The sequence below is a fragment of the Cetorhinus maximus genome, chromosome 5, assembly GCF_964194155.1.
Source record: "Cetorhinus maximus chromosome 5, sCetMax3.hap1.1, whole genome shotgun sequence".
In the NCBI taxonomy this organism is placed as follows: Eukaryota; Metazoa; Chordata; class Chondrichthyes; order Lamniformes; family Cetorhinidae; genus Cetorhinus; species Cetorhinus maximus.
In genome coordinates this window covers 47,102,033-47,114,429 of record NC_135883.1, presented here as the reverse complement: position 1 = coordinate 47,114,429, position 12,397 = coordinate 47,102,033, and the positions used below count along the sequence as shown (strand labels likewise).

At 51.7% G+C, this 12,397-nt stretch overlaps 1 protein-coding gene across 9 annotated transcripts in view; it reads right to left on the bottom strand.

Annotated features, from left to right (window-relative positions):
• The window catches only part of adgrb3 (adhesion G protein-coupled receptor B3), a 990,062-nt gene that overhangs the window by 539,742 nt on the left and 437,923 nt on the right, over positions 1-12,397 (bottom strand). For all 9 annotated transcript variants that reach the window (XM_078541844.1, XM_078541846.1, XM_078541847.1 and 6 more), the window contains one exon: positions 4,446-4,610. In XM_078541844.1, coding sequence (XP_078397970.1) covers positions 4,446-4,610 — 165 coding nt within the window. The remainder of the gene's footprint in view (positions 1-4,445; positions 4,611-12,397) is intronic.

Sequence of the window (12,397 nt, the reverse complement as noted above, 5' to 3'; positions counted from 1 at the left end):
GGGGGATGGATAGTGGAGACAGGACTGGGTAGAAGAGGGGCGTGTTTAGTTGGGTCAGGGGTTGGGAGTCAGGTCAGGGGTTAATCAGCTTGTGTGGACGGTTCGATATGTGTGTGTGGAGGATGATGCATTAGCTTGCATTGTTAATCACTGAGTTACATCAGGGAATATAATAATTCTTGGGTAAGTATCCAGATAAGTCCTGCATATCCTTCCCAAGTCTCTGATACTAAGCTCCATGTAAGTGACATTGCTGGATGAAAGGATTGTGTATGAGGAAAGATTGGGCCGACTAGGCCTGTATTCATTGGAGTTTAGAAGAATGAGAGGGGATCACATTGAAACATATAAAATTCTGACTGGGATGAACAGGCTGGATGCAGGGATGATATTTCCTCTGGCTGGAGGGTCTAGGACAAGGGATCACAGTCTCAAGATACGGGATAGACCATTTCGGACTGAGATGATGAGAAACCTCTTCATTCAGAGGGTGGTGAACCTATGGAATTCTCTACCACAGAAGGCTGTGGAGGACAAATCACTGAATACATTTAAGAAGGAAATAGATAGATTTCTGGACTCTGAAGGCGTCAAGAGAGTGGGAATATGGCATTGAGATAGAGGATCAGCTATGATCATGTTGAATGACAGAGCAGGCTCAAAGGGCTGAATGGCCCACTCCTGCTCTTATTTTCTGTTTCCCGAAGGGGCCAGGACAATGAAAATCAGCCTATTGGAAGTTTAATCTTCCCGGGAAATTACAGTGCAAGTGTGTGCATCCGGGTTTCCTCATGGTCCCGACATGCACCAGCAGCTTTAGTTCACTCCATTGGTCCTCCCGAGACTGGAAAACCTGGCTCTGTCTGTTCACTAACTTTGTTCAATAGCTGAATTGTTATTTGGTCACTGACTGCAGTGTAAAAGTATGGCATGGGATTTCCCAATTATAACGTTGTGACAGTCTCAGCCCTGGCAGCTGAAAGGTTAAAACAGTGATCAGACATCCTATAATAATCAGGTGGAATGACTTCAATGAGCAGAGTTAGACACAGTTCATCAATAAAGGAAGGAAATGGGGTTAGTCTTTGCTCAGTGTCAATTGGAACTGACTGGGAGAGGCAGTGATTGTGACAGATAGTCTATTACCACTTGAGACCCAGTCTCTCAACTGGAACAGATACTACAGCTTCAACATGGGATACATTTAAGCAACCCGGCTGTTCAATGGTGTGTAACACAGCAGCCTGGTTGCAGATTGTATGCAAAAATTGTCCATTTCAGTAGCTGTCATAAACAGAAAAGAGACCATGGAAAGACAGGAACATAGGAATGCCAGGAGGCCATTCAGCCCCTCAAGCCTGTTCTGCCATTCAATTAGATTGGGCTTGTCCAACCCACAGCCCATGGGCCGTAAACCCCTCTATTTGGCCCCTGGATCGATTGGTGAAAATGCTGGTAAGACGGGTCAGTGAGTTTGAAGATTTCTGCAGAGAACTTCTCCTCCAATCACTGCCTGTTTTTCCCATGCGTTTGCTGCTGATAGGCTCGCTACTGACCCTATCAGCAGCAAACATGGAAGAGAAACAGGCTGTGATTGTAGGAGCAGCGAACAGCGGGAACTGAGAGTATGTAAAGATAGAGAAGCTCAGGAGTGCTCGGGGCCACCACTCACCATGCTTTCCCTTGGCTCCAGCCACTTTCCAGCAGCTCCCATTGCTCTGATTTGGCTCTGGCCACTTGTTCCCAGCTCTAGCGATGTCCCTCCTGGATCCAGGTGCATCCCGCCCAGCTCCATTCACCTGCCTCCTGGCTCTCATGCGTCTCTCCTGGCTCTCAGTGGGCACCCACATTCAGGCGCTACTAGGCCTCAGGCTTCCCTCCGCTCTCATTGCACTGAATCACCCACTTCCCTTGACCCCCAGCCGATTTAATGAGTGAGGGTGTGTGTGTGTGAGGATGGGTGAGTGAGTGACTGTGTGTGAGGGTGGATGAGTGAGTGTGGGTGAGGATGGGTAACAGAGTGACTGCATGTGAGGGTGGGTGTGTGGGTGAGGATGGGTGAGTGAACGTGGGTGAAGGTGAGTGTGTAAGTATATGTGAGGGTGGGTGAGTGAATGTGTCTGAGGGTAAGCGAGTTTGTGTTATGTGGGTGAGGGTGGGTGAGTGAGTGAGTGTGGGTGAGTATGTGTGAGAAACAGTTAGTGTGTGTAAATGGGGTGAGTGAGTGTGTGAAAGTGGGTGAGTGAGTTTGTGTGGGTCAGGGTGGGTGGGTGAGTGTGTGAGAGTGAGTGTGTGTGAGGGTGGCTGGATGAGTGTGTAGGAGTGTGAGTATGTGTGAGGGTGGGTGAGTGAGTGTGTGTGAGGCTGGGTGAGTGAGAGTGTCTGTGAGGATGGGGAAGTGAGTAACTGCGTGTAAGAGTCGGTGAGTGAGTGTGGCTGAGGATGGATGAATGAGTGTGGGTGAGCGAGTGAGTGTGGGTGAGTGAATGTGGGTGAGCGAGTGACTGTGGGTGAGGGTGGGTGAGTGAGTGGGTGAGGATGGGTTAAGTAGTGAGTGTGGGTGATGATAGTGAGTGAGTGTGTGAGGGTGGGTGAGTGAGTGTGGGTGAGGATGGATGAGTGAGTGTGGGTGAGGATGGGTGAATGAGTGTGTGCGAGGATGTGTGTGAGGATGGGTGAGTGAGTGTTTTTGAGGGTGAGTGTTGGCGAGGATGAAAAGGAGGGCAGGTGAGTGGGAGGGCAGATGAGTGAGTGTATGAGAGAGAGCGGGTGAGAGGGAGGCGAGGGTGTATGTCTGGCTCACTCCCAGTCTCAGGGTTCTCATTCACCCTCACACCCACACACCTTCATGTACTCTCACCCATTGTCACATTGGGTGAGGGAGATTGAGTGAGTAGCCATAACCGGGAGTGAGCTGGACACACACATATTCACACACTTTCACACTCTTAATGGTCATCTTCATTTATTACTCTTTTCTTAAATTATCAATTTATTGTTTTGTTTTTGTTTTTGCTCAGCAAGTTGTTTCTTTTCATGCCTCAGCTTTTGTTTTGAAATTCACAATCCTTTTCTTTCTGAAATTTGTTCATTGGCCTCCCCGAGTGCGAGAAAACTTGAAATGTGGCCCCCCCCCGAGGCGAAAAGGTTGGACGAGCCTGAATTATATCACGGCTGATCTGTATCTTAACTCCATTTACCCACCATGGTTCCCTAAATCTTAATTCCCTTGCCTAACACAAGTCTATCAATCTCAATTTTAATTGACCCCAATCTCAACATTTTTTTGGTGGGGGTTGGTGGGGGGTGGGGGTTGGTGGGGGATGGGGGAAAAGCCCCAGATTCCCATTACCCTTTGTGAGCAGTGCTTCCTAATATCACCCCGATTGGCCTAGCTCTAATTTTAAGGTTATGTCCTCTTGTTCTGAACTCCCCCCACCAGAGGAAATAGTTTCTCTCTATCTAGCCTGTATATTCCTTTAATTATCTGAAACCCCTCAATTAGAACGTGGAATAGTTGAGGCAAATAGAATAGTTACATTTAAGAGGAAGCTGGATAAAGACGAGGGAAAAAAGAATTGAAGGTTGTGCTGACAGGGTTAAACAAAGAGGGGAAGGAGGAGGCTGACCTGGCACACAAACACCAGCAAGGACCCAGTTGTACTGATTATTCTGTTTCTGTGCTGTAGACTCTGGATCTGATATTTATGATAGCAGGGAGACACAGGTAGGGAAACTTGTTGAGGTTGGGGGCATAGAGGCCCCAATTTCCTCCTTCAAACAGCCATGAGATAATGAAGTGATAATCTGTGGTTTTATTTGTGATGGAGAGAGGGGTGCATCTACCTATACTGCAGTGAGACTGGGGCCCATCTGTCTACACTGCTCAGAGAATGGTGCATCTGTCTACACTGCAGTGAGACAGGGGTGCATCTGGCTACACTGCTCTGAGGGAGGGATGCATCTGTCTACACTGCTTGGAGACAGTGGTGATTCTGTCTACACTGCTTGGAGACAGTGGTGCATCTGTCTACACTGTAGTGAGACAGGGGTGCATCTGTCTACACTGCCCTGAGGGAGGGGTGCATCTGTCTACACTGCCCTGAGGGAGGGGTGCATCTGTCTACACTGCTCGGAGACAGGGGTGCATTGGCTGGGACACCAGGGAAACTCCCCTACTTATCTCTGAATATTGGCAGATGTGATCTTTTACAGCTTGAGGGGGCAGATGGGGCTTCGGCTTAACATCTCACCCGAGAGACAATAATCCGACAGCGCTGCACCCCCTCTGTACTGCATGTAACATCAGCCTAGGTTTTGGGCTCAAGTTTCTAGAGTAGGTTTTGAGCCCACAATGAGATGCAAGGGAGTGCCATCAACTGAGCCAAGGGCATTGTCATGTTAGGTTACTCTGTAAAGAATGATCAAAGAAGTGGGAGCCTTACCGGGACATCTCTGCTCACTACACTTTTGAATTTCTTCCCCGAGTCCTTCACAAGGCTTCCCAGTGACAGCCAACCCCTGGCACACTCTGATCCTCCTCTGCCAACCTCCATCACATGACTTCGAACATCCGCTCCAGTGGCCCCAGGGATTCCATTTTCCATTCTCTTTAAGACGAAGATAAAAAAAAATGAAGCGGTATTAAAATTAAGAAGGTAAAACCCTACAGATGAATAATTGGTGTGCAGTTGGAATTTATCCAGTGTATGCTCCAGAATATGAATCTACAATTGTGTTTAGTGAGCACCATTGATTGATTGCAAAACTGCTGTAGCTGAGGGTAGGGTAGCAGTAAAGCTATGAAGCTGACACAGTTCAACTATTGAACAATATAAAGCTATAAGACTAACACAGTAAAACTATTAAACTATGTGTGTTGTATAACATTTCTATTGTAAGCTGTGTCGGGTGCACTCACGACCTGACTCACTGTTCATATTTCCTTAGCGAAATGGAGGTGGTGGTGTTACAGACCACTCAGGGAGTCCAAGTTGCTGTGGTGACAGACACTTTTTACATCAATGTTGCAGCCTGGAGCTATGAATAGTGATGGTAGAAGGTCCAAAATTATTCCCATCCCATGGGTTGACCAGGAAACTCTCCCGGTCTTAACACCTGCCATGGGCATGTGTTGCAAGGATTTACAGGTTGACACTCAACCTGTTTGGCTGCGTTATGGGCATGCCTTCCTTGGCCATCCCCTGGAGTGGGACTCAAACCCAGCGCTTCTGGTTCAGAAACAGGGACACTGCCCATTGTGCCAAACAACAACAGGTGTACAATTCAGCAATTGAACCAGCATCTGCAGGTAGGTATGGGGGCTCAAAGGCTAACAAGGGACTTCTAATTTGATTGGTTTTTGGAATACATTATCTAAGTTCCTGATTGGTGGTCCCTGGGTTTGAAGGTCTGTCTTTACTGCCCATTGGAGGGAGAACACTCCAATTGGCATGTTCTGTTATCTTTCAGCTCACTCACGGTGAATTTGGATATGTAATATGGTCCTGCTTTGCAATGGGGGGGAAGACAAGGAAGAAAATTTAACAGACCAATCATGTGCAATGGAGAGGCTACTCCCAGTAACGCACAACATCCATTGATACTGGGGCATCAGGTCCTTGGTAATCAAGTTAATCTGAAGGGAGGTGGGTGAGGATGGGTTAGTTAATGAGTGTGGGTGATGATGAGTGAGTCAGTATGTATGAGGGTGGGTGAGTGAATGTGGGTGAGGACGGGTTAGTTAGTGAGTGTGGGTGATGGTGGGTGAGTTAGTGTGGGTGATGATGGGTGAGTCAGTGTGGGTGATGATGGGAGAGTCAATATGGTTGATGATGGGTGAGTCAGTGTGGGTGATGGTGGATGAGTCAGTGTGGGCGATAGTGGGTCAGTCAGCGTGGGTGATGGTGGATGAGTCAGTGAGGGTGGTGATGGATGAGTAAGTGTGGGTGATGATGGGCGAGTCAATGTGGGTGATGGTGGGTGAGTCAATGTGGATGATGATGGGTGAGTCAGTGTGGGTGATGGTGGGTGAGTGAGTGTGGGTGATAGTGGGTGACTCAGTGTGGGTGATGATCAGTGAGTCAGTGTGGGTGATATTGGGTGAGTCAGTGTGGGTGATGATTGGTGAGTCAGTGTGGGTGATGGTGGGAAAGTCAGTGTGGGTGATGATGGGTGAGTCGGTGTGGGTGGTGATGGGTGAGTCAGTGTGGGTGATGATTGGTGAGTCAGTGTGGGTGATGATTGGTGAGTCAGTGTGGGTGATGATTGGTGAGTCAGTGTGGGTGATGGTGGGAAAGTCAGTGTGGGTGATGGTGGGTGAGTCAGTGTGGGTGGTGATGGGTGAGTCAGTGTGAGTGATGATGGGTGAGTCAGTGTGGGTGATGATTGGTGAGTCAGTGTGGGTGATGGTGGGAAAGTCAGTGTGGGTGATGGTGGGTGAGTCAGTGTGGGTGGTGATGGGTGAGTCAGTGTGAGTGATGATGGGTGAGTCAGTGTGGGTGATGGGGGGTGACTCAGTGTGGGTGATGATGGATGAGTCAGTGTGGTTAATGGTGGGTGAGTCAGTGTGGGTGATGATGGGTGAGTCAGTGTGGGTGATGGTGCGTGAGTCAGTGTGGGAGGTGATGGGAGAGACAGTGTGGGTGATGGTGGGTGAGTCATTGTGGGTGATAATGAGTGATTCAGTGTGGGTGATAGTGGGTGAGTCAGTGTGGGTGATGATGGGTGAGTCAGTGTGGGTGATGGTGGGTGAGTCAGTGTGGGTGATGCAGGGTGAGTCAGTGTGGGTGATAGTAGATGGGTCAGTGTGGGTGATGGTGGGTGAGTCAGTGTGGGTGATGATGAGTGCGACAGTGTGGCTGATGGTGGGAGAGTCAATGTGGGTGATGATGGGTGAGTTAGTGTGGGTGATGGTGGGTGAGTCAGTGTGGGCGATGGTGGGTGAGTCAGTGTGGGTGATGATGGGTGAGTCAGTGTGGGTGATGATGGGTGAGTCAGTGTGGGTGATGGTGGGTGAGTCAGTGTGGGTGATGATGGATGAGTCAGTGTGGGTGATAGTGGGTGAGTCAGTGTGGATGGTGATGGGGGAGTCAGTGTGGGTGATGGTGGGTGAGTCAGTGTGGGTGAGGGTGGGTGTGTCAGTATGGGTGATAGTGGGTGAGTCAGTGTGAGTGGTGATGGGTGAGTCAGTGGGGGTGATAGTGGATGAGTCAGTGTGGGTGACGATGGGTGAGTCAGCGCGGGTGGTGATGGGTGAGTCAGTGTGGGTGATGGTGGGTGAGTCAGTGTGGGTGAGGGTGGGTGTGTCAGTAAAGGTGATAGTGGGTGAGTCAGTGTGGGTGGTGATGGGGGAGTCAGTGTTGGTGTTACTGGGTGAGTGAGTGTGGGTGATGATGGGTGAGTCAGTGTGGGTGGTGTTGGGAGAGGCAGTGTGGGTGATGATGAGTGAATCAGTGCGGGTGATGGTGGGTGAGTCACTGTGGGGGATGGTGGGTGAGTCAGTGTGGGTGATGGTGGGTGACTGAGTGTGGGTGATAGTGGGTGAGTCAGTGTAGGTGATGGTGGGTGAGTCAGTGTGGGTGAGAGTGGATGCAACGGTGTGGGTGATGGTGGGTGAGTCAGTGTGGGTGATGATGAGTGCGTAAGTGTGGGTGATGGTGGGTGAGTCAGTGTGGGTGATGATGGGTGAGTCAGTGTGGGTGATAGTGGGTGAGTCAGTGTGGGTGATGGTGGGTGAGACAGTGTGGGTGATGATGGGTGAGTCAGTGTGGGTGATGCTGCGTGAGTCAGTGTGGGTGGTGATGGGTGAGTCAGTGTGGGTGAAGGTGGGTGAGTCAGTGTGGGATATGGTGGGTGAGTCAGTGTGGGTGATGATGGGTGAGTCAATGTGAGTGATGATGGGTGAGTCAGTGTGGGTGATGGTGGGTGAGTCAGTGTGGGTGATGTTGGATGAGTCAGTGTGGGTGATGGTGGGTGAGTCAGTGTGGGTGATGATGGGTGAGTCAGTGTGGGTGATGGTGGGTGAGTCAGTGTGGGAGGTGATGGGTGAGTCAGTGTGGGTGATGGTGGGTGACTCAGTGTGGGTGATGGAGGGTGAGTCAGTGTGGGTGAGTCAGTGTGGGTGATGATGGATGAGTAATGTGTGGGTTATGATGAGTGAGTCAGTGAGGGTGGTGATGAGTGCGTCAGTGTGGGTGATGGTGGGAGAGGCAGTGTGGGTGGTGATGGGTGAGTCAGTGTGGGTGAGGGTGGGTGAGTCAGTGTCGGTGATGGTGGGTAACTCAGTGTGGGTGATAGTGAGTGAGTCAGTGTAGGTGATGGTGGGAGAGTCAGTGTGGGTGATGCTGGGTGAGTCAGTATGGGTGATGATGAGTGTGTCCGTGTGGGAGATGGTGGGTGAGTCAGTGTGAGTGATGATGGGTGAGACAGTGTGGGTGATGGTGGGTGAGTCATTGTGCGTGATGATGAGTGATTCAGTGTGGGTGATAGTGGGTGAGTCAGTGTGGGTGAAGATGGGTGAGTCAGTGTGGGTGGTGATGGGTGTGTCAGTGTGGGTGATGGTGGATGAATCAGTGGGGGTGAGGGTGGGTGAGCCAGTATGGGCGAAAGTGGGTGAGTCAGTGTAGGTGGTGATGGCTGAGTCAGCGTGGGTGATAGTGGGTGAGTCAGTGTGGGTGATGATGGGTGTGTCAATGTGGGTGGTGATGGGTGAGTGCATGTGGGTGATGATGGGTGAGTCAGTGTGGGTGATGATTAGTGCGTCAGTGTGGGTGATGGTGGGTGAGTAAGAGTGGGTGATGTTGGGTGAGTCAGTGTGGGTGGTGGTGGGTGACTCAGTGTGGGTTATAGTGGATGAGTCATTGTGGGTGGTGATATGTGTGTCAGTGTGGGTGGTGGTGGGTGAGTCAGTGTGGGTGATGGTGGGTGTGTCAGTGTGGGTGATGGTGGGTGACTCAGTGTGGGTGATAGTGGATGAGTAATTGTGGGTGGTGATGGGTGAGTCAGTGTGGGTGGTGGTGGGTAAGTCAGTGTGGGTGATGGTGGGTGAGTCAGTGTGGGTGATGGTGGGTGAGTCAGTGTGCGTGGTGATGGGTGAGTCAGTGTGGGTGATAGTAGGTGAGTCAGTGAGGGTGATAGAGGGTGAGTCAGTGTGGGTGATGGTGGGAAAGTCAGTGTGGGTGATGATGGGTGAGTCGGTGTGGGTGGTGATGGGTGAGTCAGTGTGGGTGATGATTGGTGAGTCAGTGTGGGTGATGGTGGGAAAGTCAGTGTGGGTGATGGTGGGTGAGTCAGTGTGGGTGGTGATGGGTGAGTCAGTGTGAGTGATGATGGGTGAGTCAGTGTGGGTGATGGGGGGTGACTCAGTGTGGGTGATGATGGATGAGTCAGTGTGGTTAATGGTGGGTGAGTCAGTGTGGGTGATGATGGGTGAGTCAGTGTGGGTGATGGTGCGTGAGTCAGTGTGGGAGGTGATGGGAGAGACAGTGTGGGTGATGGTGGGTGAGTCATTGTGGGTGATAATGAGTGATTCAGTGTGGGTGATAGTGGGTGAGTCAGTGTGGGTGATGATGGGTGAGTCAGTGTGGGTGATGGTGGGTGAGTCAGTGTGGGTGATGCAGGGTGAGTCAGTGTGGGTGATAGTAGATGGGTCAGTGTGGGTGATGGTGGGTGAGTCAGTGTGGGTGATGATGAGTGCGACAGTGTGGCTGATGGTGGGAGAGTCAATGTGGGTGATGATGGGTGAGTTAGTGTGGGTGATGGTGGGTGAGTCAGTGTGGGCGATGGTGGGTGAGTCAGTGTGGGTGATGATGGGTGAGTCAGTGTGGGTGATGATGGGTGAGTCAGTGTGGGTGATGGTGGGTGAGTCAGTGTGGGTGATGATGGATGAGTCAGTGTGGGTGATAGTGGGTGAGTCAGTGTGGATGGTGATGGGGGAGTCAGTGTGGGTGATGGTGGGTGAGTCAGTGTGGGTGAGGGTGGGTGTGTCAGTATGGGTGATAGTGGGTGAGTCAGTGTGAGTGGTGATGGGTGAGTCAGTGGGGGTGATAGTGGATGAGTCAGTGTGGGTGACGATGGGTGAGTCAGCGCGGGTGGTGATGGGTGAGTCAGTGTGGGTGATGGTGGGTGAGTCAGTGTGGGTGAGGGTGGGTGTGTCAGTAAAGGTGATAGTGGGTGAGTCAGTGTGGGTGGTGATGGGGGAGTCAGTGTTGGTGTTACTGGGTGAGTGAGTGTGGGTGATGATGAGTGAGTCAGTGTGGGTGATGGTGGGTGAGTCACTGTGGGGGATTTTGGGTGAGTCAGTGTGGGTGATGGTGGGTGACTGAGTGTGGGTGATAGTGGGTGTGTCAGTGTAGGTGATGGTGGGTGAGTCAGTGTGGGTGAGAGTGGATGCGACGGTGTGGGTGATGGTGGGTGAGTCAGTGTGGGTGATGATGAGTGCGTAAGTGTGGGTGATGGTGGGTGAGTCAGTGTGGGTGATGATGGGTGAGTCAGTGTGGGTGATAGTGGGTGAGTCAGTGTGGGTGATGGTGGGTGAGACAGTGTGGGTGATGATGGGTGAGTCAGTGTGGGTGATGCTGCGTGAGTCAGTGTGGGTGGTGATGGGTGAGTCAGTGTGGGTGATGGTGGGTGAGTCAGTGTGGGATATGGTGGGTGAGTCAGTGTGGGTGGTGATGGGTGAGTCAGTGTGAGTGATGATGGGTGAGTCAGTGTGGGTGATGGTGGGTGAGTCAGTGTGGGTGATGATGGGTGAGTCAGTGTGGGTGATGGTGGGTGAGTCAGTGTGGGTGATGATGGGTGAGTCAGTGTGGGTGATGGTGGGTGAGTCAGTGTGGGAGGTGATGGGTGAGTCAGTGTGGGTGATGGTGGGTGACTCAGTGTGGGTGATGGAGGGTGAGTCAGTGTGGGTGAGTCAGTGTGGGTGATGATGGATGATTAATGTGTGGGTAATGATGAGTGAGTCAGTGAGGGTGATGGTGGGTGAGGCAGTGTGGGTGGTGATGGGTGAGTCAGTGTGGGTGAGGGTGGGTGAGTCAGTGTCGGTGATGGTGGGTGACTCAGTGTGGGTGATAGTGAGTGAGTCAGTGTAGGTGATGGTGGGAGAGTCAGTGTGGGTGATGCTGGGTGAGTCAGTATGGGTGATGATGAGTGTGTCCGTGTGGGAGATGGTGGATGAGTCAGTGTGAGTGATGATGCGTGAGTCAGTGTGGGTGATGGTGGGTGAGTCATTGTGCGTGATGATGAGTGATTCAGTGTGGGTGATAGTGGGTGAGTCAGTGTGGGTGAAGATGGTATAGTCAGTGTGGGTGGTGATGGGTGTGTCAGTGTGGGTGATGGTGGATGAATCAGTGGGGGTGAGGGTGGGTGAGCCAGTATGGGCGAGAGTGGGTGAGTCAGTGTAGGTGGTGATGGCTGAGTCTGCGTGCGTGATAGTGGGTGAGTCAGTGTGGGTGATGATAGGTGTGTCAATGTGGGTGTTGATGGGTGAGTGCATGTGGGTGATGATGGGTGAGTCAGTGTGGGTGATGATGAGTGCGTCAGTGTGGGTGATGGTGGGTGAGTAAGAGTGGGTGATGTTGGGTGAGTCAGTGTGGGTGGTGGTGGGTGACTCAGTGTGGGTTATAGCGGATGAGTCATTGTGGGTGGTGATATGTGAGTCAGTGTGGGTGGTGGTGGGTGAGTCAGTGTGGGTGATGGTGGGTGTGTCAGTGTGGGTGATGGTGGGTGACTCAGTGTGGGTGATAGTGGATGAGTAATTGTGGGTGGTGATGGGTGAGTCAGTGTGGGTGGTGGTGGATAAGTCAGTGTGGGTGATGGTGGGTGAGTCAGTGTGGGTGATGGTGGGTGAGTCAGTGTGGGTGATGATGAGTGAGTCAGTGTGCGTGGTGATGGGTGAGTCAGTGTGGGTGATAGTAGGTGAGTAAGTGAGGGTGATAGAGGGTGAGTCAGTGTGGGTGGTGGTGGGTGAGTCAGTGTGGGTGATGATGGGAGAGTCAGTGTGGCTGATGGCGGGTGAGTCAGTGTGGCTGATGGTGGGTGAGTCAGTGTGGGTGATGATGATGAGTCAGTGTGGGTGATGATGAGTGAGTCAGCGTGGTTGATGGTGGGTGAGTAAGTGTGGGTGATGGTGGGTGAGTCAGTGTGGGTGATGATGAGTGAGTCAGTGTGGGTGATAGTGGGTGAGTCAGTGTGGGTGATCATGGGTGAGTCAGTGTGAGTGAGGGTGGGTGAGTCAGTGTGGGTGATAGTGGATGGGTCAGTGTGTGTGATGGTGGGTGACTCAGTGTGGGTGAGGGTGGGTGAGTCAGTGTGGGTGATGGTCGGTGAGTCAGTGTGGGTGATACTGGATGGGTAAGTGTGGGTGATGTTGAGTGAGTCAGTGTGGTTGAGGGTGAGT